Source organism: Heterodontus francisci, chromosome 6, assembly GCF_036365525.1.
Source record: "Heterodontus francisci isolate sHetFra1 chromosome 6, sHetFra1.hap1, whole genome shotgun sequence".
Lineage (NCBI taxonomy): Eukaryota > Metazoa > Chordata > Chondrichthyes > Heterodontiformes > Heterodontidae > Heterodontus > Heterodontus francisci.
The window spans coordinates 119,106,458-119,130,700 of NC_090376.1; the positions used below are offsets into that span (position 1 = coordinate 119,106,458).

General features: G+C 52.6%; 1 protein-coding gene across 2 annotated transcripts in view; it reads right to left on the minus strand.

Annotated features, from left to right (window-relative positions):
• The window catches only part of LOC137371495 (growth arrest-specific protein 6-like), a 191,719-nt gene that overhangs the window by 148,203 nt on the left and 19,273 nt on the right, over window positions 1-24,243 (minus strand). For both annotated transcript variants that reach the window (XM_068034183.1, XM_068034184.1), the window contains one exon: window positions 2,166-2,288. In XM_068034183.1, coding sequence (XP_067890284.1) covers window positions 2,166-2,288 — 123 coding nt within the window. The remainder of the gene's footprint in view (window positions 1-2,165; window positions 2,289-24,243) is intronic.

Here is a 24,243-nt window from a genome sequence, read left to right on the forward strand (position 1 = left end):
TACTTAGATTTCCAGAAGGCATTTGATAAGGTGCTGCATCAAAGGTTATTGTGGAAAATAAAAGCTCATGGTGTAAGGGATAACATATTGGCATGGATAGAAGATTGGCTAGCTAACAGGAAACAGAGAGTAGGCATAAATGGGTAATTTTCTGGTTGGCAAGATGTAACGAGTGGTGTGCCACAGGGATCTGTGTTAGGGCCTCAATTTTTTACAATTTATATAAACGACTTAGAGGAAGTGACCGAAGGTATGGTTGCTAAATTTGCTGATGGCACAAAGATAGGTTGGAAAGTAGGTTGTGAAGAGGACATAAGGAGGCTACAAAGGGATATAGATAGATTATGCGAGTGGGCAAAAATCTAGCAGATGGAGTATAAAGTGGGAAAATGTGAAATTGTCCATTTTGGCAGGAAGAATAAAAAAGAAGCATATTATCTAAATGGTGAGAGATTGCAGAGCTCTGAGATGCAGAGGGATCTGGGTGTCCTAGTGCATGAATCGCAAAAGGTTAGTATGCAGGTACAACATGTAATTAGGAAAGCTAATAGAATGTTATCGTTTATCGCAAGGGGAATTGAATACAAAAGTAGGGAGGTTATGCTTCAGCAATACAGGGCATTGGTGAGACCACATCTGGAGTATTGTGTACAGTACTGGTCTCCTTATTTAAGGAAGAATGTAAATGTGTTGGAAGCAGTACAGAGAAGGTTTACTAGACTAACACCTGGAATGGGTGGGTTGTCTTTTGAGGAAAGATTGGACAGGCTAGGCTTGTATCTGCTGGAGTTTAGAAGAGTAAGAGGCAATTTGATTGAAACATACAAGATTCTGAGGGGCCTTGACAGGGTGGATGTGGAAAGGATGTTTCCTCTTGTGGGAGAATCTCGAACTAGGGGTCACTGTTTAAAAACAAGGAGTCGCCCATTTAAGACAGAGATGAGGAGAATTTTTTTCTCTCAGAGGGTCGTGAGTCTTTGGAATTCTCTTCCTCAAAAGGCGGTGGAAGCAGAGTCTTTGAATATTTTTAAGGCAGAGGTAGATAGATTCTTGATAAGCAAGGGGGTGGAAGGTTATCGGGGGTAGGTGGTAATGTGGAGTAATCAGTTCAGCCACGAACTTATTGAATGGCGGAGCAGGCTCGAAGGGCCGAGTGGCCGCCGCCTCCTCCTAATGTTCGTATGTACTCCAGTTGGGGCCCAACCAGATCTTTATAAAGTTTAAGCATAACCTCCCTGCTTTTGTACTCAATGCCTCTATTTATGAAGCCCAAGATCCCATATGCTTTACTAACCACTCTCTCAATCTGTCCTGATACACAAGAACCCCCAGGTCCCTCTGTTCCTGCACACTCTTTAGAACTATACCATTAAGTATATATTGCCTCACCCTATTTCTTTTTCCAAAATGCATCGCCTTACACTCGTCTGTATTAAATTCCATCTGCCACCTCTCTGCCCATTCCGCTAGCCTATCTATGTCCTGTTGCAGGTGGTTCATATCATCCTCACTGTTTGTCGCACCTCCAAGTTTGGTGTCATCAGCAAATTTTGAGATTGTACTCAGTATTCCAAGATCCAAGTCATTTACAAAAAGCAAAAGAAACAGTGGTCCTAGCACCTAAGAGCAGAGAAAGGAAATAATTGGACAATGATGAGACAGACAACACATCGACTGAAATTTTCCAGACTTGAGATTTTTGTTACAGTCTAAAGTCCATGGAACAACAAATCAGCTGTGATTTAATGAACTGGCAGAATTGACTCGAGGGGCTGAATGGACTCCTTCTGTTCCTGTGTAACAAAATCAAGGGGCCAAATGGCCTCCTCAAGATTCAATGGATTATATTCTTACCATTCTTCCTTTTTTCAAACCAAATCAAGTCAGGAAGGCAACACAGATAAGAGTTATCCCAGGTTGAAATGCCATTGTGCGCTGTCAAGGCAGCGTTCTTAGTGAACCTAAGAATCTTACAGCACAAAAGGTGGCCATTCAGCCCATCGTGCCTGTGCGGGCTCTTTGAAAGAGCTATCCAATTACTCCCACTCCCCCTGCTCTTTCCCCAGAGCCCTACACATTTCTCCTAAATTAATTTCCTGTTGGGACTGCAGTCGAGCTGAGTGACAGGTTCACAATTTTCTGTCAGAATAGGACTCATACTGTACCTTGGTCACAGGTTCTGCCTTTCCAGCCTGAATTACAGATGCACTTAAAAGCACCTTTCTGATCCTCACAGTATTTATGACCTACACGATTGCAAGGCAGTGGGGAACACTGATCCGGGATATCTGCAAACAAATCAGAAAGAGATAAGCTCGGACGCACAATGTTTCCATTTGAACTATTACAGTTCTGGGGGGATCACACTGTCATTGCAAGTTTACAGATCAAAGCAAGTTCAACTAGATTTCAAATTTCAATTACAAAAGCAAAATACTGCAGATGCTGAAAATACTCAGCAGGTCAGGCAGTCACTGTGGGGACAGAAACAGAGAAAAGTCCCTTTTTTTCTTTTTTTGGGTTTACATTGCTGGTTTGATTCCCCCCGTCTCCCACCTTATTTCTTTCTTAATCCCTTTACCATGTGTTTGGACGCCTGCTATCTTCTCATTTACACCTTTTTCAGACACATCTTGTGTTTCTTTACCTGTCCCATTACCACTCGATTTGGCTTTGTACCCTGAAACCTTTTACCATTTAATCTCTCCTGCCCTGCACCCTATCACAGACCTTCTCCATTGCACTTCTTAACACCCTCCCCCCTTTTTACTTGCTGAACACCTCATATACTTCTAACTTTGTCAGTTCTGATGAAAGGTCACAGAGCTGAAAAGTTAACGCTGTTTCTCTCTGCACAAACGCTGCCAGACCTGCTGAGTATTTCAAGCACATTCTGTTTTTGTTACAATTTTCTATTGTTTTCACTGGGCTTTCTGCGTAAATTTCCGAAACACGATCCAATCTAAAGCAGGGTCAGAGTGTGACGGCTGAGACCAAGTGTGTTATGGCTATTGACAGTGAAACTGCACAAAAAGGTCAAAAATGGGCAGGAGTCCATTCACCCTCACCCTGATCCATCAGACTGCACACTGTCCATCCCCGATCCATCAGACTGCACACTGTCCATCCCCGATCCATCAGACTGCACACTGTCCATCCCTGATCCATCAGACTGCACACTGTCCATCCCTGATCCATCAGACTGCACACTGTCCATCCCCGATCCATCAGACTGCACACTGTCCATCCCTGATCCATCAGACTGCACACTGTCCATCCCTGATCCATCAGACTGCACACTGTCCATCCCAGATCCATCAGACTGCACACTGTCCATCCCCGATCCATCAGACTGCACACTGTCCATCCCCGATCCATCAGAGTGCACACTGTCCATCCCTGATACATCAGACTGCACACTGTCCATCCCCGATCCATCAGACTGCACACTGTCCATCCCCGATCCATCAGACTGCACACTGTCCATCCCTGATCCATCAGACTGCACACTGTCCATCCCTGATACATCAGACTGCACACTGTCCATCGCTGATCCATCAGACTGCACACTGTCCATTCCCAGATCCATCAGACTGCACACTGTCCATCCCCGATCCATCAGACTGCACACTGTCCATCCCCGATCCATCAGACTGCACACTGTCCATCCCCGATCCATCAGACTGCACACTGTCCATCCCTGATCCATCAGACTGCACACTGTCCATCCCTGATCCATCAGACTGCACACTATCCATCCCTGATACATCAGACTGCACACTGTCCATCCCCGATCCATCAGACTGCACACTGTCCATCGCTGATCCATCAGACTGCACACTGTCCATCCCCGATCCATCAGACTGCACACTGTCCATCCCCGATCCATCAGACTGCACACTGTCCATCCCCGATCCATCAGACTGCACACTGTCCATCGCTGATCCATCAGACTGCACACTGTCCATCCCTGATCCATCAGACTGCACACTGTCCATCCCTGATCCATCAGACTGCACACTGTCCATCCCTGATCCATCAGACTGCACACTGTCCATCCCCGATCCATCAGAGTGCACACTGTCCATCCCTGATCCATCAGACTGCACACTGTCCATCCCTGATCCATCAGACTGCACACTGTCCATCCCCGATCCATCAGACTGCACACTGTCCATCGCTGATCCATCAGAGTGCACACTGTCCATCCCCGATCCATCAGAGTGCACATTGTCCATCCCTGATACATCAGAGGGCACACTGTCCATCCCTGATCCATCAGACTGCACACTGTCCATCCCTGATCCATCAGACTGCACACTGTCCATCGCTGATCCATCAGACTGCAAACTGTCCATCCCTGATCCATCAGACTGCACACTGTCCATCGCTGATCCATCAGACTGCACACTGTCCATCCCGGATACATCAGACTGCACACTGTCCATCCCTGATCCATCAGACTGCACACTGTCCATCCTGATCCATCAGACTGCACACTGTCCATCCCCGATCCATCAGACTGCACACTGTCCATCCCTGATCCATCAGACTGCACACTGTCCATCCCCGATCCATCAGAGTGCACACTGTCCATCCCCGATCCATCAGACTGCACACTGTCCATCCCCGATCCATCAGACTGCACACTGTCCATCCCTGATCCATCGAACTGCACACTGTCCATCCCTGAGCCATCAGACTGCACACTGTCCATCCCAGATCCATCGGACTGCACACTGTCCATCCCTGATCCATCAGAGTGCACACTGTCCATCCCTGATCCATCAGACTGCACACTGTCCATCCCCGATCCATCAGACTGCACACTGTCCATCGCTGATCCATCAGAGTGCACACTGTCCATCCCCGATCCATCAGAGTGCACACTGTCCATCCCTGATACATCAGAGGGCACACTGTCCATCCCTGATCCATCAGACTGCACACTGTCCATCCCTGATCCATCAGACTGCACACTGTCCATCGCTGATCCATCAGACTGCAAACTGTCCATCCCTGATCCATCAGACTGCACACTGTCCATCGCTGATCCATCAGACTGCACACTGTCCTTCCCTGATCCATCAGACTGCACACTGTCCATCGCTGATCCTTCAGACTGCACACTGTCCATCCCTGATCCATCAGACTGCACACTGTCCATCCCCGATCCATCAGACTGCACACTGTCCATCCCTGATCCATCAGACTGCACACTGTCCATTCCCGATCCATCAGACTGCACACTGTCCATCCCTGATCCATCAGACTGCACACTGTCCATCCCTGATCCATCAGAGTGCACACTGTCCATCCCTGATCCATCAGACTGCACACTGTCCATCCCTGATCCATCAGACTGCACACTGTCCATCGCTGATCCATCAGACTGCACACTGTCCATCCCTGATCCATCAGACTGCACACTGTCCATCCCCGATCCATCAGACTGCACACTGTCCATCCCCGATCCATCAGACTGCACACTGTCCATCCTGATCCATCAGACTGCACACTGTCCATCCCTGATCCATCAGACTGCACACTGTCCATCCCGGATACATCAGACTGCACACTGTCCATCCCTGATCCATCAGACTGCACACTGTCCATCCCTGATCCATCAGACTGCACACTGTCCATCCCTGATCCATCAGACTGCACACTGTCCATCCTGATCCATCAGACTGCACACTGTCCATCCCCGATCCATCAGACTGCACACTGTCCATCCCTGATCCATCAGACTGCACACTGTCCATCCCCGATCCATCAGAGTGCACACTGTCCATCCCCGATCCATCAGACTGCACACTGTCCATCCCCGATCCATCAGACTGCACACTGTCCATCCCTGATCCATCGAACTGCACACTGTCCATCCCTGAGCCATCAGACTGCACACTGTCCATCCCAGATCCATCGAACTGCACACTGTCCATCCCTGATCCATCAGAGTGCACACCGTCCATCCGGATCCATCAGACTGTACACTGTCCATCCCTGATCCATCGAACTGCACACTGTCCATCCCTGATCCATCAGACTGCACACTGTCCATCCCTGATCCATCAGACTGCACACTGTCCATCCCTGATCCATCAGACTGCACACTGTCCATCGCTGATCCATCAGACTGCACACTGTCCATCGCTGATCCATCAGAGTGCACACTGTCCATCCCCGATCCATCAGAGTGCACACTGTCCATCCCTGATACATCAGAGGGCACACTGTCCATCCCTGATCCATCAGACTGCACACTGTCCATCCCTGATCCATCAGACTGCACACTGTCCATCCCTGATCCATCAGACTGCACACTGTCCATCGCTGATCCATCAGAGTGCACACTGTCCATCCCCGATCCATCAGAGTGCACACTGTCCATCCCTGATACATCAGAGGGCACACTGTCCATCCCTGATCCATCAGACTGCACACTGTCCATCCCTGATCCATCAGACTGCACACTGTCCATCGCTGATCCATCAGACTGCACACTGTCCATCCCTGATCCATCAGACTGCACACTGTCCATCGCTGATCCATCAGACTGCACACTGTCCTTCCCTGATCCATCAGACTGCACACTGTCCATCGCTGATCCATCAGACTGCACACTGTCCATCCCTGATCCATCAGACTGCACACTATCCATCCCTGATCCATCAGACTGCACACTGTCCATTCCCGATCCATCAGACTGCACACTGTCCATCCCTGATCCATCAGACTGCACACTATCCATCCCTGATCCATCAGACTGCACACTGTCCATTCCCGATCCATCAGACTGCACACTGTCCATCCCCGATCCATCAGACTGCACACTGTCCATCCCTGATCCATCAGAGTGCACACTGTCCATCCCTGATCCATCAGACTGCACACTGTCCATCCTGATCCATCAGACTGCACACTGTCCATCCCTGATCCATCAGACTGCACACTGTCCATCCCGGATCCATCAGACTGCACACTGTCCATCCCTGATCCATCAGACTGCACACTGTCCATCCCCGATCCATCAGACTGCACACTGTCCATCCCTGATCCATCAGACTGCACACTGTCCATCCTGATCCATCAGACTGCACACTGTCCATCCCCGATCCATCAGACTGCACACTGTCCATCCCTGATCCATCAGACTGCACACTGTCCATCCTGATCCGTCAGACTGCACACTGTCCATCCCCGATCCATCAGACTGCACACTGTCCATCCCCGATCCATCAAACTGCACACTGTCCATCCTGATCCATCAGACTGCACACTGTCCATCCCCGATCCATCAGACTGCACACTGTCCATCCCTGATCCATCAGACTGCACACTGTCCATCCTGATCCGTCAGACTGCACACTGTCCATCCCCGATCCATCAGACTGCACACTGTCCATCCCCGATCCATCAAACTGCACACTGTCCATCCCTGATCCATCAGACTGCACACTGTCCATCCTGATCCATCAGACTGCACACTGTCCATCCCCGATCCATCAGACTGCACACTGTCCATCCCCGATCCATCAAACTGCACACTGTCCATCCCTGATCCATCAGACTGCACACTGTCCATCCCCGATCCATCAGACTGCACACTGTCCATCCCTGATCCATCAGACTGCACACTGTCCATCCCTGATCCATCAGACTGCACACTGTCCATCCCCGATCCATCAGACTGCACACTGTCCATCCCCGATCCATCAGACTGCACACTGTCCATCCCTGAGCCATCAGACTGCACACTGTCCATCCCAGATCCATCGAACTGCACACTGTCCATCCCCGATCCATCAGACTGCACACTGTCCATCCCTGAGCCATCAGACTGCACACTGTCCATCCCTGAGCCATCAGACTGCAAACTGTCCATCCCTGATCCATCAGAGTGCACACTGTCCATCCGGATCCATCAGACTGTACACTGTCCATCCCTGATCCATCGAACTGCACACTGTCCATCCCTGATCCATCAGAGTGCACACTGTCCATCCCTGATCCATCAGACTGCACACTGTCCATCCTGATCCATCAGACTGCACACTGTCCATCCCTGATCCATCAGACTGCACACTATCCATCCCTGATCCATCAGACTGCACACTGTCCATCCCCGATCCATCAGACTGCACACTGTCCATCCCCGATCCATCAGACTGCACACTGTCCATCCCCGATCCATCAGACTGCACACTGTCCATCCCTGATCCATCAGACTGCACACTGTCCATCCCCGATCCATCAGACTGCACACTGTCCATCCCTGATCCATCAGACTGCACACTGTCCATCCCCGATCCATCAGACTGCACACTGTCCATCCCTGATCCATCAGACTGCACACTGTCCATCCCCGATCCATCAGACTGCACACTGTCCATCCCCGATCCATCAGACTGCACACTGTCCATCCCTGATCCATCAGACTGCACACTGTCCATCCCTGATCCATCAGACTGCACACTGTCCATCCCTGATCCATCAGACTGCACACTGTCCATCCCCGATCCATCAGACTGCACACTGTCCATCCCTGATCCATCAGACTGCACACTGTCCATCCCCGATCCATCAGACTGCACACTGTCCATCCCTGATCCATCAGACTGCACACTGTCCATCCCCGATCCATCAGACTGCACACTGTCCATCCCTGATCCATCAGACTGCACACTGTCCATCCCAGATCCATCAGACTGCACACTGTCCATCCCTGATCCATCAGACTGCACACTGTCCATCCCCGATCCATCAGACTGCACACTGTCCATCCCTGATCCATCAGACTGCACACTGTCCATCCCCGATCCATCAGACTGCACAAAGTCCATCCCCGATCCATCGGACTGCACACTGTCCATCCCTGATCCATCAGAGTGCACACTGTCCATCCCTGATCCATCAGAGTGCACACTGTCCATCCCCGATCCATCAGACTGCACACTGTCCATCCCCGATCCATCAGACTGCACACTGTCCATCCCTGATCCATCAGAGTGCACACTGTCCATCCCTGATCCATCAGAATGCACACTGTCCATCCCCGATCCATCAGACTGCACACTGTCCATCCCCGATCCATCAGACTGCACACTGTCCATCCCTGATCCATCAGACTCCACAGTGTCCATCCCCGATCCATCAGACTGCACACTGTCCATCCCTGATCCATCAGACTGCACACTGTCCATCCCCGATCCATCAGACTGCACACTGTCCATCCCTGATCCATCGGACAGCACACTGTCCATCCCCGATCCATCAGACTGCACACTGTCCATCCCCGATCCATCGGACAGCACACTGTCCATCCCCGATCCATCAGACTGCACACTGTCCATCCCCAATCCATCAGACTGCACACTGTCCATCCCTGATCCATCAGACTGCACACTGTCCATCCCTGATCCATCAGACTGCACACTGTCCATCCCCGATCCATCAGACTGCACACTGTCCATCCCTGATCCATCAGACTGCACACTGTCCATCCCTGATCCATCAGACTGCACACTGTCCATCCCCGATCCATCAGACTGCACACTGTCCATCCTGATCCATCAGACTGCACACTGTCCATCCCCGATCCATCAGACTGCACACTGTCCATCCCCGATCCATCAGACTGCACACTGTCCATCCCCGATCCATCAGACTGCACACTGTCCATCCCTGATCCATCAGACTGCACACTGTCCATCCCCGATCCATCAGACTGCACACTGTCCTTCCCTGATCCATCAGACTGCACACTGTCCATCCCCGATCCATCAGACTGCACACTGTCCATCCCCAATACATCAGACTGCACACTGTCCATCCCTGATCCATCAGACTGCACACTGTCCATCCCTGATCCATCAGACTGCACACTGTCCATCCCCGATCCATCAGACTGCACACTGTCCATCCCTGATCCATCAGACTGCACACTGTCCATCCCTGATCCATCAGACTGCACACTGTCCATCCCCGATCCATCAGACTGCACACTGTCCATCCCCGATCCATCAGACTGCACACTGTCCATCCCTGATCCATCAGACTGCACACTGTCCATCCCCGATCCATCAGACTGCACACTGTCCTTCCCTGATCCATCAGACTGCACACTGTCCATCCCCGATCCATCAGACTGCACACTGTCCATCCCCAATACATCAGACTGCACACTGTCCATCCCTGATCCATCAGACTGCACACTGTCCATCCCTGATCCATCAGACTGCACACTGTCCATCCCTGATCCATCAGACTGCACACTGTCCATCCCTGATCCATCAGACTGCACACTGTCCATCCCTGATCCATCAGACTGCACACTGTCCATCCCCGATCCATCAGACTGCACACTGTCCATCCCCAATACATCAGACTGCACACTGTCCATCCCTGATCCATCAGACTGCACACTGTCCATCCCTGATCCATCAGACTGCACACTGTCCATCCCTGATCCATCAGACTGCACACTGTCCATCCCTGATCCATCAGACTGCACACTGTCCATCCCTGATCCATCAGACTCCACACTGTCCATCTCCGATCCATCAGACTGCACACTGTCCATCCCCGATCCATCAGACTGCACACTGTCCATCCCCGATCCATCAGACTGCACACTGTCCATCCCCGATCCATCAGAGTGCACACTGTCCATCCCCGATCCATCAGGCTGCACACTGTCCATCCCCGATCCATCAGACTGCACACTGTCCATCCCTGATCCATCGAACTGCACACTGTCCATCCCTGAGCCATCAGACTGCACACTGTCCATCCCTGATCCATCGAACTGCACACTGTCCATCCCTGATCCATCAGAGTGCACACTGTCCATCCGGATCCATCAGACTGCACACTGTCCTTCCTGATCCATCGAACTGCACACTGTGCATCCCTGATCCATCAGACTGCACACTGTCCATCCCTGATCCATCAGACTGCACACTGTCCATCCCTGATCCATCAGACTGCACACTGTCCATCCGGATCCATCAGACTGCACACTGTCCTTCCTGATCCATCGAACTGCACACTGTGCATCCCTGATCCATCAGATTGCACACTGTCCATCCTGATCCATCAGACTGCACACTGTCCATCCCTGATCCATCAGACTGCACACTGTCCATCCCTGATCCATCAGACTGCACACTGTCCATCCCTGATCCATCAGACTGCACACTGTCCATCCCCGATCCATCAGACTGCACACTGTCCATCCCTGATCCATCAGACTGCACACTGTCCATCCCCGATCCATCAGACTGCACACTGTCCGTCCCTGATCCATCAGACTGCACACTGTCCTTCCCCGATACATCAGACTGCACACTGTCCATCCCCGATCCATCAGACTGCACACTGTCCATCCCTGATCCATCAGACTGCACACTGTCCATCCCCGATCCATCAGACTGCACACTGTCCATCCCCGATCCATCAGACTGCACACTGTCCATCCCCGATCCATCAGACTGCACACTGTCCGTCCCGATCCATCAGACTGCACACTGTCCATCCCCGATCCATCAGACTGCACACTGTCCATCCCCGATCCATCAGACTGCACACTGTCCGTCCCGATCCATCAGACTGCACACTGTCCATCCCCGATACATCAGACTGCACACTGTCCATCCCCGATACATCAGACTGCACACTGTCCATCCCCGATCCATCAGACTGCACACTGTCCATCCCCGATCCATCAGACTGCACACTGTCCTTCCCCGATACATCAGACTGCACACTGTCCATCCCCGATCCATCAGACTGCACACTGTCCATCCCTGATACATCAGACTGCACACTGTCCATCCCCGATCCATCAGACTGCACACTGTCCATCCCCGATCCATCAGACTGCACACTGTCCTTCCCCGATACATCAGACTGCACACTGTCCATCCCCGATACATCAGACTGCACACTGTCCATCCCCGATACATCAGACTGCACACTGTCCATCCCCGATCCATCAGACTGCACACTGTCCATCCCCGATACATCAGACTGCACACTGTCCATCCCCGATCCATCAGACTGCACACTGTCCATCCCCGATCCATCAGACTGCACACTGTCCATCCCTGAGCCATCAGACTGCACACTGTCCATCCCTGATCCATCGAACTGCACACTGTCCATCCCTGATCCATCAGAGTGCACACTGTCCATCCGGATCCATCAGACTGCACACTGTCCTTCCTGATCCATCGAACTGCACACTGTGCATCTCTGATCCATCAGACTGCACACTGTCCATCCCTGATCCATCAGACTGCACACTGTCCTTCCTGATCCATCAGACTGCACACTGTCCATCCCCGATCCATCAGACTGCACACTGTCCATCCTGATCCATCAGACTGCACACTGTCCATCCCTGATCCATCAGACTGCACACTGTCCATCCTGATCCATCAGACTGCACACTGTCCATCCCTGATCCATCAGACTGCACACTGTCCATCCCTGATCCATCAGACTGCACACTGTCCATCCCTGATCCATCAGACTGCACACTGTCCATCCCCGATCCATCAGACTGCACACTGTCCATCCCTGATCCATCAGACTGCACACTGTCCATCCCCGATCCATCAGACTGCACACTGTCCGTCCCGATCCATCAGACTGCACACTGTCCATCCCCGATCCATCAGACTGCACACTGTCCATCCCCGATCCATCAGACTGCACACTGTCCGTCCCGATCCATCAGACTGCACACTGTCCATCCCCGATACATCAGACTGCACACTGTCCATCCCCGATCCATCAGACTGCACACTGTCCATCCCCGATCCATCAGACTGCACACTGTCCATCCCCGATCCATCAGACTGCACACTGTCCATCCCTGATCCATCAGACTGCACACTGTCCATCCCTGATCCATCAGACTGCACACTGTCCATCCCCGATCCATCAGACTGCACACTGTCCATCCCTGATCCATCAGACTGCACACTGTCCATCCCCGATCCATCAGACTGCACACTGTCCATCCCCGATCCATCAGACTGCACACTGTCCATCCTGATCCATCAGACTGCACACTGTCCATCCCCGATACATCAGACTGCACACTGTCCATCCCCGATCCATCAGACTGCACACTGTCCATCCCCGATCCATCAGACTGCACACTGTCCATCCCCGATCCATCAGACTGCACACTGTCCATCCCTGATCCATCAGACTGCACACTGTCCATCCCTGATCCATCAGACTGCACACTGTCCATCCCCGATCCATCAGACTGCACACTGTCCATCCCTGATCCATCAGACTGCACACTGTCCATCCCCGATCCATCAGACTGCACACTGTCCATCCCTGATCCATCAGACTGCACACTGTCCATCCCTGATCCATCAGACTGCACACTGTCCATCCCCGATCCATCAGACTGCACACTGTCCATCCTGATCCATCAGACTGCACACTGTCCATCCCCGATCCATCAGACTGCACACTGTCCATCCCCGATCCATCAGACTGCACACTGTCCTTCCCTGATCCATCAGACTGCACACTGTCCATCCCCGATCCATCAGACTGCACACTGTCCATCCCCAATACATCAGACTGCACACTGTCCATCCCTGATCCATCAGACTGCACACTGTCCATCCCTGATCCATCAGACTGCACACTGTCCATCCCCGATCCATCAGACTGCACACTGTCCATCCCTGATCCATCAGACTGCACACTGTCCATCCCTGATCCATCAGACTGCACACTGTCCATCCCCGATCCATCAGACTGCACACTGTCCATCCCCGATCCATCAGACTGCACACTGTCCATCCCTGATCCATCAGACTGCACACTGTCCATCCCCGATCCATCAGACTGCACACTGTCCTTCCCTGATCCATCAGACTGCACACTGTCCATCCCCGATCCATCAGACTGCACACTGTCCATCCCCAATACATCAGACTGCACACTGTCCATCCCTGATCCATCAGACTGCACACTGTCCATCCCTGATCCATCAGACTGCACACTGTCCATCCCTGATCCATCAGACTGCACACTGTCCATCCCTGATCCATCAGACTGCACACTGTCCATCCCTGATCCATCAGACTGCACACTGTCCATCCCCGATCCATCAGACTGCACACTGTCCATCCCCAATACATCAGACTGCACACTGTCCATCCCTGATCCATCAGACTGCACACTGTCCATCCCTGATCCATCAGACTGCACACTGTCCATCCCTGATCCATCAGACTGCACACTGTCCATCCCTGATCCATCAGACTGCACACTGTCCATCCCTGATCCATCAGACTCCACACTGTCCATCTCCGATCCATCAGACTGCACACTGTCCATCCCCGATCCATCAGACTGCACACTGTCCATCCCCGATCCATCAGACTGCACACTGTCCATCCCCGATCCATCAGAGTGCACACTGTCCATCCCCGATCCATCAGGCTGCACACTGTCCATCCCCGATCCATCAGACTGCACACTGTCCATCCCTGATCCATCGAACTGCACACTGTCCATCCCTGAGCCATCAGACTGCACACTGTCCATCCCTGATCCATCGAACTGCACACTGTCCATCCCTGATCCATCAGAGTGCACACTGTCCATCCGGATCCATCAGACTGCACACTGTCCTTCCTGATCCATCGAACTGCACACTGTGCATCCCTGATCCATCAGACTGCACACTGTCCATCCCTGATCCATCAGACTGCACACTGTCCATCCCTGATCCATCAGACTGCACACTGTCCATCCGGATCCATCAGACTGCACACTGTCCTTCCTGATCCATCGAACTGCACACTGTGCATCCCTGATCCATCAGATTGCACACTGTCCATCCTGATCCATCAGACTGCACACTGTCCATCCCTGATCCATCAGACTGCACACTGTCCATCCCTGATCCATCAGACTGCACACTGTCCATCCCTGATCCATCAGACTGCACACTGTCCATCCCCGATCCATCAGACTGCACACTGTCCATCCCTGATCCATCAGACTGCACACTGTCCATCCCCGATCCATCAGACTGCACACTGTCCGTCCCTGATCCATCAGACTGCACACTGTCCTTCCCCGATACATCAGACTGCACACTGTCCATCCCCGATCCATCAGACTGCACACTGTCCATCCCTGATCCATCAGACTGCACACTGTCCATCCCCGATCCATCAGACTGCACACTGTCCATCCCCGATCCATCAGACTGCACACTGTCCATCCCCGATCCATCAGACTGCACACTGTCCGTCCCGATCCATCAGACTGCACACTGTCCATCCCCGATCCATCAGACTGCACACTGTCCATCCCCGATCCATCAGACTGCACACTGTCCGTCCCGATCCATCAGACTGCACACTGTCCATCCCCGATACATCAGACTGCACACTGTCCATCCCCGATACATCAGACTGCACACTGTCCATCCCCGATCCATCAGACTGCACACTGTCCATCCCCGATCCATCAGACTGCACACTGTCCTTCCCCGATACATCAGACTGCACACTGTCCATCCCCGATCCATCAGACTGCACACTGTCCATCCCTGATACATCAGACTGCACACTGTCCATCCCCGATCCATCAGACTGCACACTGTCCATCCCCGATCCATCAGACTGCACACTGTCCTTCCCCGATACATCAGACTGCACACTGTCCATCCCCGATACATCAGACTGCACACTGTCCATCCCCGATACATCAGACTGCACACTGTCCATCCCCGATCCATCAGACTGCACACTGTCCATCCCCGATACATCAGACTGCACACTGTCCATCCCCGATCCATCAGACTGCACACTGTCCATCCCCGATCCATCAGACTGCACACTGTCCATCCCTGAGCCATCAGACTGCACACTGTCCATCCCTGATCCATCGAACTGCACACTGTCCATCCCTGATCCATCAGAGTGCACACTGTCCATCCGGATCCATCAGACTGCACACTGTCCTTCCTGATCCATCGAACTGCACACTGTGCATCCCTGATCCATCAGACTGCACACTGTCCATCCCTGATCCATCAGACTGCACACTGTCCTTCCTGATCCATCAGACTGCACACTGTCCATCCCCGATCCATCAGACTGCACACTGTCCATCCTGATCCATCAGACTGCACACTGTCCATCCCTGATCCATCAGACTGCACACTGTCCATCCTGATCCATCAGACTGCACACTGTCCATCCCTGATCCATCAGACTGCACACTGTCCATCCCTGATCCATCAGACTGCACACTGTCCATCCCTGATCCATCAGACTGCACACTGTCCATCCCCGATCCATCAGACTGCACACTGTCCATCCCTGATCCATCAGACTGCACACTGTCCATCCCCGATCCATCAGACTGCACACTGTCCGTCCCGATCCATCAGACTGCACACTGTCCATCCCCGATCCATCAGACTGCACACTGTCCATCCCCGATCCATCAGACTGCACACTGTCCGTCCCGATCCATCAGACTGCACACTGTCCATCCCCGATACATCAGACTGCACACTGTCCATCCCCGATCCATCAGACTGCACACTGTCCATCCCCGATCCATCAGACTGCACACTGTCCATCCCCGATCCATCAGACTGCACACTGTCCATCCCTGATCCATCAGACTGCACACTGTCCATCCCTGATCCATCAGACTGCACACTGTCCATCCCCGATACATCAGACTGCACACTGTCCGTCCCGATCCATCAGACTGCACACTGTCCATCCCCGATCCATCAGACTGCACACTGTCCATCCCCGATACATCAGACTGCACACTGTCCATCCCCGATCCATCAGACTGCACACTGTCCATCCCCGATCCATCAGACTGCACACTGTCCATCCCCGATACATCAGACTGCACACTGTCCATCCCTGATCCATCAGACTGCACACTGTCCATCCCCGATCCATCAGACTGCACACTGTCCGTCCCGATCCATCAGACTGCACACTGTCCATCCCTGATCCATCAGAGTGCACACTGTCCGTACCCGATCCATCAGACTGCACACTGTCCATCCCCGATACATCAGACTGCACACTGTCCGTCCCTGATCCATCAGACTGCACACTGGCCATCACCGATACATCAGACTGCACACTGTCCATCCCCGATCCATCAGACTGCACACTGCCCATCCCTGATCCATCAGACTGCACACTGTCCATCCCCGATCCATCAGACTGCACACTGTCCATCCCCGATACATCAGACTGCACACTGTCCATCCCCGATCCATCAGACTGCACACTGTCCATCCCTGATCCATCAGACTGCACACTGTCCATCCCTGATCCATCAGACTGCACACTGTCCATCCCTGATCCATCAGACTGCTCACTGTCCATCCCTGATCCATCAGACTGCACACTGTCCGTCCCTGATCCATCAGACTGCACACTGTCCTTCCTGATCCATCAGAGTGCACACTGTCCATCCCTGATCCATCAGACTGCACACTGTCGGTCCCTGATCCATCAGACTGCACACTGTCCATCCCTGATCCATCAGAGTGCACACTGTCCATCCCCGATACATCAGACTGCACACTGTCCATCCCTGATCCATCAGACTGCACACTGTCCATCCCTGATCCATCAGACTGCACACTGTCCATCCCTGATCCATCAGAGTGCACACTGTCCGTCCTGATCCATCAGACTGCACACTGTCCATCCCCGATACATCAGACTGCACACTGTCCGTCCCTGATCCATCAGACTGCACACTGGCCATCCCCGATACATCAGACTGCACACTGTCCATCCCCGATCCATCAGACTGCACACTGTCCATCCCTGATCCATCAGACTGCACACTGTCCATCCCCGATCCATCGGACTGCACACTGTCCATCCCCGATACATCAGACTGCACACTGTCCATCCCCGATCCATCAGACTGCACACTGTCCATCCCTGATCCATCAGACTGCACACTGTCCATCCCCAATCCATCAGAGTGCACACTGTCCGTCCCTGATCCATCAGACTGCACACTGTCCTTCCTGATCCATCAGAGTGCACACTGTCCATCCCTGATCCATCAGACTGCACACTGTCGGTCCCTGATCCATCAGACTGCACACTGTCCATCCCTGATCCATCAGACTGCACACTGTCCATCCCCAATCCATCAGAGTGCACACTGTCCGTCCCTGATCCATCAGACTGCACACTGTCCTTCCTGATCCATCAGAGCGCACACTGTCCATCCCTGATCCATCAGACTGCACACTGTCCATCCCTGATCCATCAGACTGCACACTGTCCATCCCTGATCCATCAGAGTGCACACTGTCCATCCCCGATACATCAGACTGCACACTGTCCATCCCTGATACATCAGAGTGCACACTGTCCATCCCCGATACATCAGACTGCACACTGTCCATCCCTGATCCATCAGAGTGCACACTGTCCATCCCCGATACATCAGACTGCACACTGTCCATCCCTGATACATCAGAGTGCACACTATCCATCCCCGATCTATCAGACTGCACACTGTCCATCCCTGATCCATCAGACTGCACACTATCCATCCCCGATCTATCAGACTGCACACTGTCCATCCCTGATCCATCAGACTGCACACTGTCCATCCCTGATCCATCAGAGTGCACACTGTCCATCCCTGATCCATCAGACTGCACACTGTCCTTCCTGATCCATCAGAGTGCACCCTGTCCATCCCTGATCCATCAGACTGCACACTGTCCATCCCCGATACATCAGACTGCACACTGTCCATCCCTGATCCATCAGACTGCACACTGTCCATCCCTGATCCATCAGAGTGCACACTGTCCATCCCTGATCCATCAGAGTGCACACTGTCCATCCCTGATCCATCAGACTGCACACTGTCCTTCCTGATCCATCAGAGTGCACCCTGTCCATCCCTGATCCATCAGACTGCACACTGTCCATCCCCGATCCATCAGACTGCACACTGTCCATCCCTGATCCATCAGACTGCACACTGTCCATCCCTGATCCATCAGACTGCACACTGTCCATCCCTGATCCATCAGATTGCACACTGTCCATCCCCGATCCATCAGACTGCACACTGTCCATCCCTGATCCATCAGACTGCACACTGTCCATCCCTGATCCATCAGACTGCACACTGTCCATCCCTGATCCATCAGACTGCACACTGTCCATCCCTGATCCATCAGATTGCACACTGTCCATCCCCGATCCATCAGACTGCACACTGTCCATCCCTGATCCATCAGACTGCACACTGTCCATCCCTGATCCATCAGACTGCACACTGTCCATCCCTGATCCATCAGACTGCACACTGTCCATCCCTGATCCATCAGAGTGCACACTGTCCATCCCCGATCCATCAGACTGCACACTGTCCATCCCTGATCCATCAGACTGCACACTGTCCATCCCTGATCCATCAGACTGCACACTGTCCATCCCTGATACATCAGATTGCACACTGTCCATCCCTGATCCATCAGAGTGCACACTGTCCATCCCCGATCCATCAGACTGCACACTGTCCTTCCTGATCCATCAGAGTGCACACTGTCCATCCCTGATCCATCAGAGTGCACATTGTCCATCCCCGATCCATCAGACTGCACACTGTCCTTCCTGATCCATCAGAGTGCACACTGTCCATCCCTGATCCATCAGACTGCACACTGTCTTTCCTGATCCATCACAGTGCACACTGTCCATCCCTGATCCATCAGACTGCACACTGTCCATCCCTGATCCATCAGACTGCACACTGTCCTTCCTGATCCATCAGACTGCACACTGTCCATCCCTGATCCATCAGATTGCACACTGTCCATCCCTGATCCATCAGAGTGCACACTGTCCATCCCTGATCCATCAGATTGCACACTGTCCATCCCCGATACATCAGACTGCACACTGTCCATCCCTGATCCATCAGACTGCACACTGTCCTTCCTGATCCATCAGACTGCACACTGTCCATCCCTGATCCATCAGACTGCACACTGTCCTTCCTGATCCATCAGACTGCACACTGTCCATCCCTGATCCATCAGATTGCACACTGTCCATCCCTGATCCATCAGAGTGCACACTGTCCATCCCTGATCCATCAGATTGCACACTGTCCATCCCCGATACATCAGACTGCACACTGTCCATCCCTGATCCATCAGACTGCACACTGTCCTTCCTGATCCATCAGACTGCACACTGTCCATCCCTGATCCATCAGATTGCACACTGTCCATCCCTGATCCATCAGAGTGCACACTGTCCATCCCTGATCCATCAGACTGCACACTGTCCATCCCTGATCCATCAGATTGCACACTGTCCATCCCCGATACATCAGACTGCACACTGTCCTTCCTGATCCATCAGACTGCACACTGTCCATCCCTGATCCATCAGACTGCACACTGTCCATCCCCGATACATCAGACTGCACACTGTCCATCCCTGATCCATCAGACTGCACACTGTCCATCCCCGATCCATCAGACTGCACACTGTCCATCCCCGATCCATCAGACTGCACACTGTCCATCCCTGATCCATCAGAGTGCACACTGTCCATCCCTGATCCATCAGACTGCACACTGTCCATCCCCGATCCATCAGACTGCACACTGTCCTTCCTGATCCATCAGAGTGCACACTGTCCATCCCTGATCCATCAGACTGCACACTGTCCTTCCTGATCCATCAGACTGCACACTGTCCTTCCTGATCCATCAGACTGCACACTGTCCATCCCCGATCCATCAGACTGCACACTGTCCATCCCCGATCCATCAGACTGCACACTGTCCATCCCTGATCCATCAGACTGCACACTGTCCTTCCTGATCCATCAGACTGCACACTGTCCATCCCCGATCTATCAGACTGCACACTGTCCATCCCTGATCCATCAGAGTGCACACTGTCCATCCCCGATCCATCAGACTGCACACTGTCCATCCCTGATCCATCAGACTGCACACTGACCATCCCCGATCCATCAGACTGCACACTGTCCATCCCCGATCCATCAGACTGCACACTGTTCTTCCTGATCCATCAGACTGCACACTGTCCATCCCCGATCCATCAGACTGCACACTGTCCATCCCTGATCCATCAGACTGCACACTGTCCATCCCCGATCCATCAGACTGCACACTGTCCATCCCCGATCCATCAGACTGCACACTGTCCTTCCTGATCCATCAGACTGCACACTGTCCATCCCTGATCCATCAGAGTGCACACTGTCCATCCCTGATCCATCAGACTGCACACTGTCCATCCCTGATCCATCAGACTGCACACTGTCCATCCCTGATCCATCAGACTGCACACTGTCCATCCCTGATCCATCAGACTGCACACTGTCCTTCCTGATCCATCAGACTGCACACTGTCCATCCCCGATCCATCAGACTGCACACTGTCCTTCCTGATCCATCAGAGTGCACACTGTCCATCCCTGATCCATCAGACTGCACACTGTCCATCCCTGATCCATCAGACTGCACACTGTCCATCCCTGATCCATCAGACTGCACACTGTCCATCCCTGATACATCAGACTGCACACTGTCCATCCCTGATACATCAGAGTGCACACTGTCCATCCTGATCCATCAGACTGCACACTGTCCATCCCCGATCCATCAGACTGCACACTGTCCATCCCTGATCCATCAGACTGCACACTGTCCATCCCCGATCCATCAGACTGCACACTGTCCCTCCCTGATCCATCAGACTGCACACTGTCCATCCCTGATCCATCAGACTGCACACTGTCCATCCCTGATCCATCAGAGTGCATACTGTCCATCCTGATCCATCAGACTGCACACTGTCCATCCCTGATACATCAGACTGCACACTGTCCATCCCTGATCCATCAGAGTGCATACTGTCCATCCTGATCCATCAGACTGCACACTGTCCATCCCTGATACATCAGAGTGCACACTGTCCATCCCTGATCCATCAGACTGCACACTGTCCTTCCTGATCCATCAGACTGCACACTGTCCATCCCCGATCCATCAGACTGCACACTGTCCATCCTGATCCATCAGACTGCACACTGTCCATCCCTGATACATCAGAGTGCACACTGTCCATCCCTGATCCATCAGACTGCACACTGTCCTTCCTGATCCATCAGACTGCACACTGTCCCTCCCTGATCCATCAGACTGCACACTGTCCATCCCTGATCCATCAGACTGCACACTGTCCATCCCTGATCCATCAGAGTGCATACTGTCCATCCTGATCCATCAGACTGCACACTGTCCATCCCTGATACATCAGAGTGCACACTGTCCATCCCTGATCCATCAGACTGCACACTGTCCTTCCTGATCCATCAGACTGCACACTGTCCATCCCCGATCCATCAGACTGCACACTGTCCTTCCTGATCCATCAGACTGCACACTGTCCTTCCTGATCCATCAGACTGCACACTGTCCATCCCTGATCCATCAGACTGCACACTGTCCATCCCTGATCCATCAGACTGCACACTGTCCATCCCTGATCCATCAGACTGCACACTGTCCATCCCTGATCCATCAGATTGCACACTGTCCATCCCTGATCCATCAGACTGCACACTGTCCATCCTGATCCATCAGACTGCACACTTTCCATCCCTGATACATCAGACTGCACACTGTCCATCCCTGATCCATCAGACTGCACAATGTCCATCCCTGATACATCAGACTGCACACTGTCGATCCTGATCCGTCAGACTGCACACTGTCCATCCCCGATCCATCAGACTGCACACTGTCCTTCCTGATCCATCAGACTGCACACTGTCCATCCCTGATCCATCAGACTGCACACTGTCCATCCCTGATCCATCAGACTGCACACTGTCCATCCCTGATCCATCAGACTGCACACTGTCCTTCCTGATCCATCAGAGTGCACATTGTCCATCCTGATCCATCAGACTGCACACTGTCCATCCCTGATCCATCAGACTGCACACTGTCCATCCCTGATCCATCAGACTGCACACTGTCCATCCCTGATCCATCAGACTGCACACTGTCCATCCCTGATCCATCAGAGTGCACACTGTCCATCCCTGATCCATCAGACTGCACACTGTCCTTCCTGATCCATCAGACTGCACACTGTCCATCCTGATCCATCAGACTGCACACTGTCCATCCCTGATCCATCAGACTGCACACTGTCCATCCCCGATCCATCAGACTGCACACTGTCCTTCCTGATCCATCAGACTGCACACTGTCCTTCCTGATCCATCAGACTGCACACTGTCCATCCCTGATCCATCAGACTGCACACTGTCCATCCTGATCCATCAGACTGCACATTGTCCATCCTGATCCATCAGACTGCACACTGTCCATCCCTGATCCATCAGACTGCACACTGTCCATCCCTGATCCATCAGACTGCACACTGTCCATCCCTGATCCATCAGAGTGCACACTGTCCTTCCTGATCCATCAGAGTGCACACTGTCCATCCTGATCCATCAGACTGCACACTGTCCTTCCTGATCCATCAGACTGCACACTGTCCATCCTTGATCCATCAGACTGCACACTGTCCTTCCTGATCCATCAGAGTGCACACTGTCCATCCTGATCCATCAGACTGCACACTGTCCTTCCTGATCCATCAGACTGCACACTGTCCATCCCTGATCCATCAGACTGCACACTGTCCATCCCTGATCCATCAGACTGCACACTGTCCATCCCTGATCCATCAGACTGCACACTGTCCATCCTGATCCATCAGACTGCACACTGTCCATCCTGATCCATCAGACTGCACACTGTCCATCCCTGATCCATCAGACTGCACACTGTCCATCCCTGATCCATCAGACTGCACACTGTCCATCCCTGATCCATCAGACTGCACACTGTCCATCCCTGATCCATCAGACTGCACACTGTCCTTCCTGATCCATCAGAGTGCACACTGTCCATCCTGATCCATCAGACTGCACACTGTCCTTCCTGATCCATCAGACTGCACACTGTCCATCCCTGATCCATCAGACTGCACACTGTCCATCCTGATCCATCAGACTGCACACTGTCCATCCTGATCCATCAGACTGCACACTGTCCATCCCTGATCCATCAGACTGCACACTGTCCATCCCTGA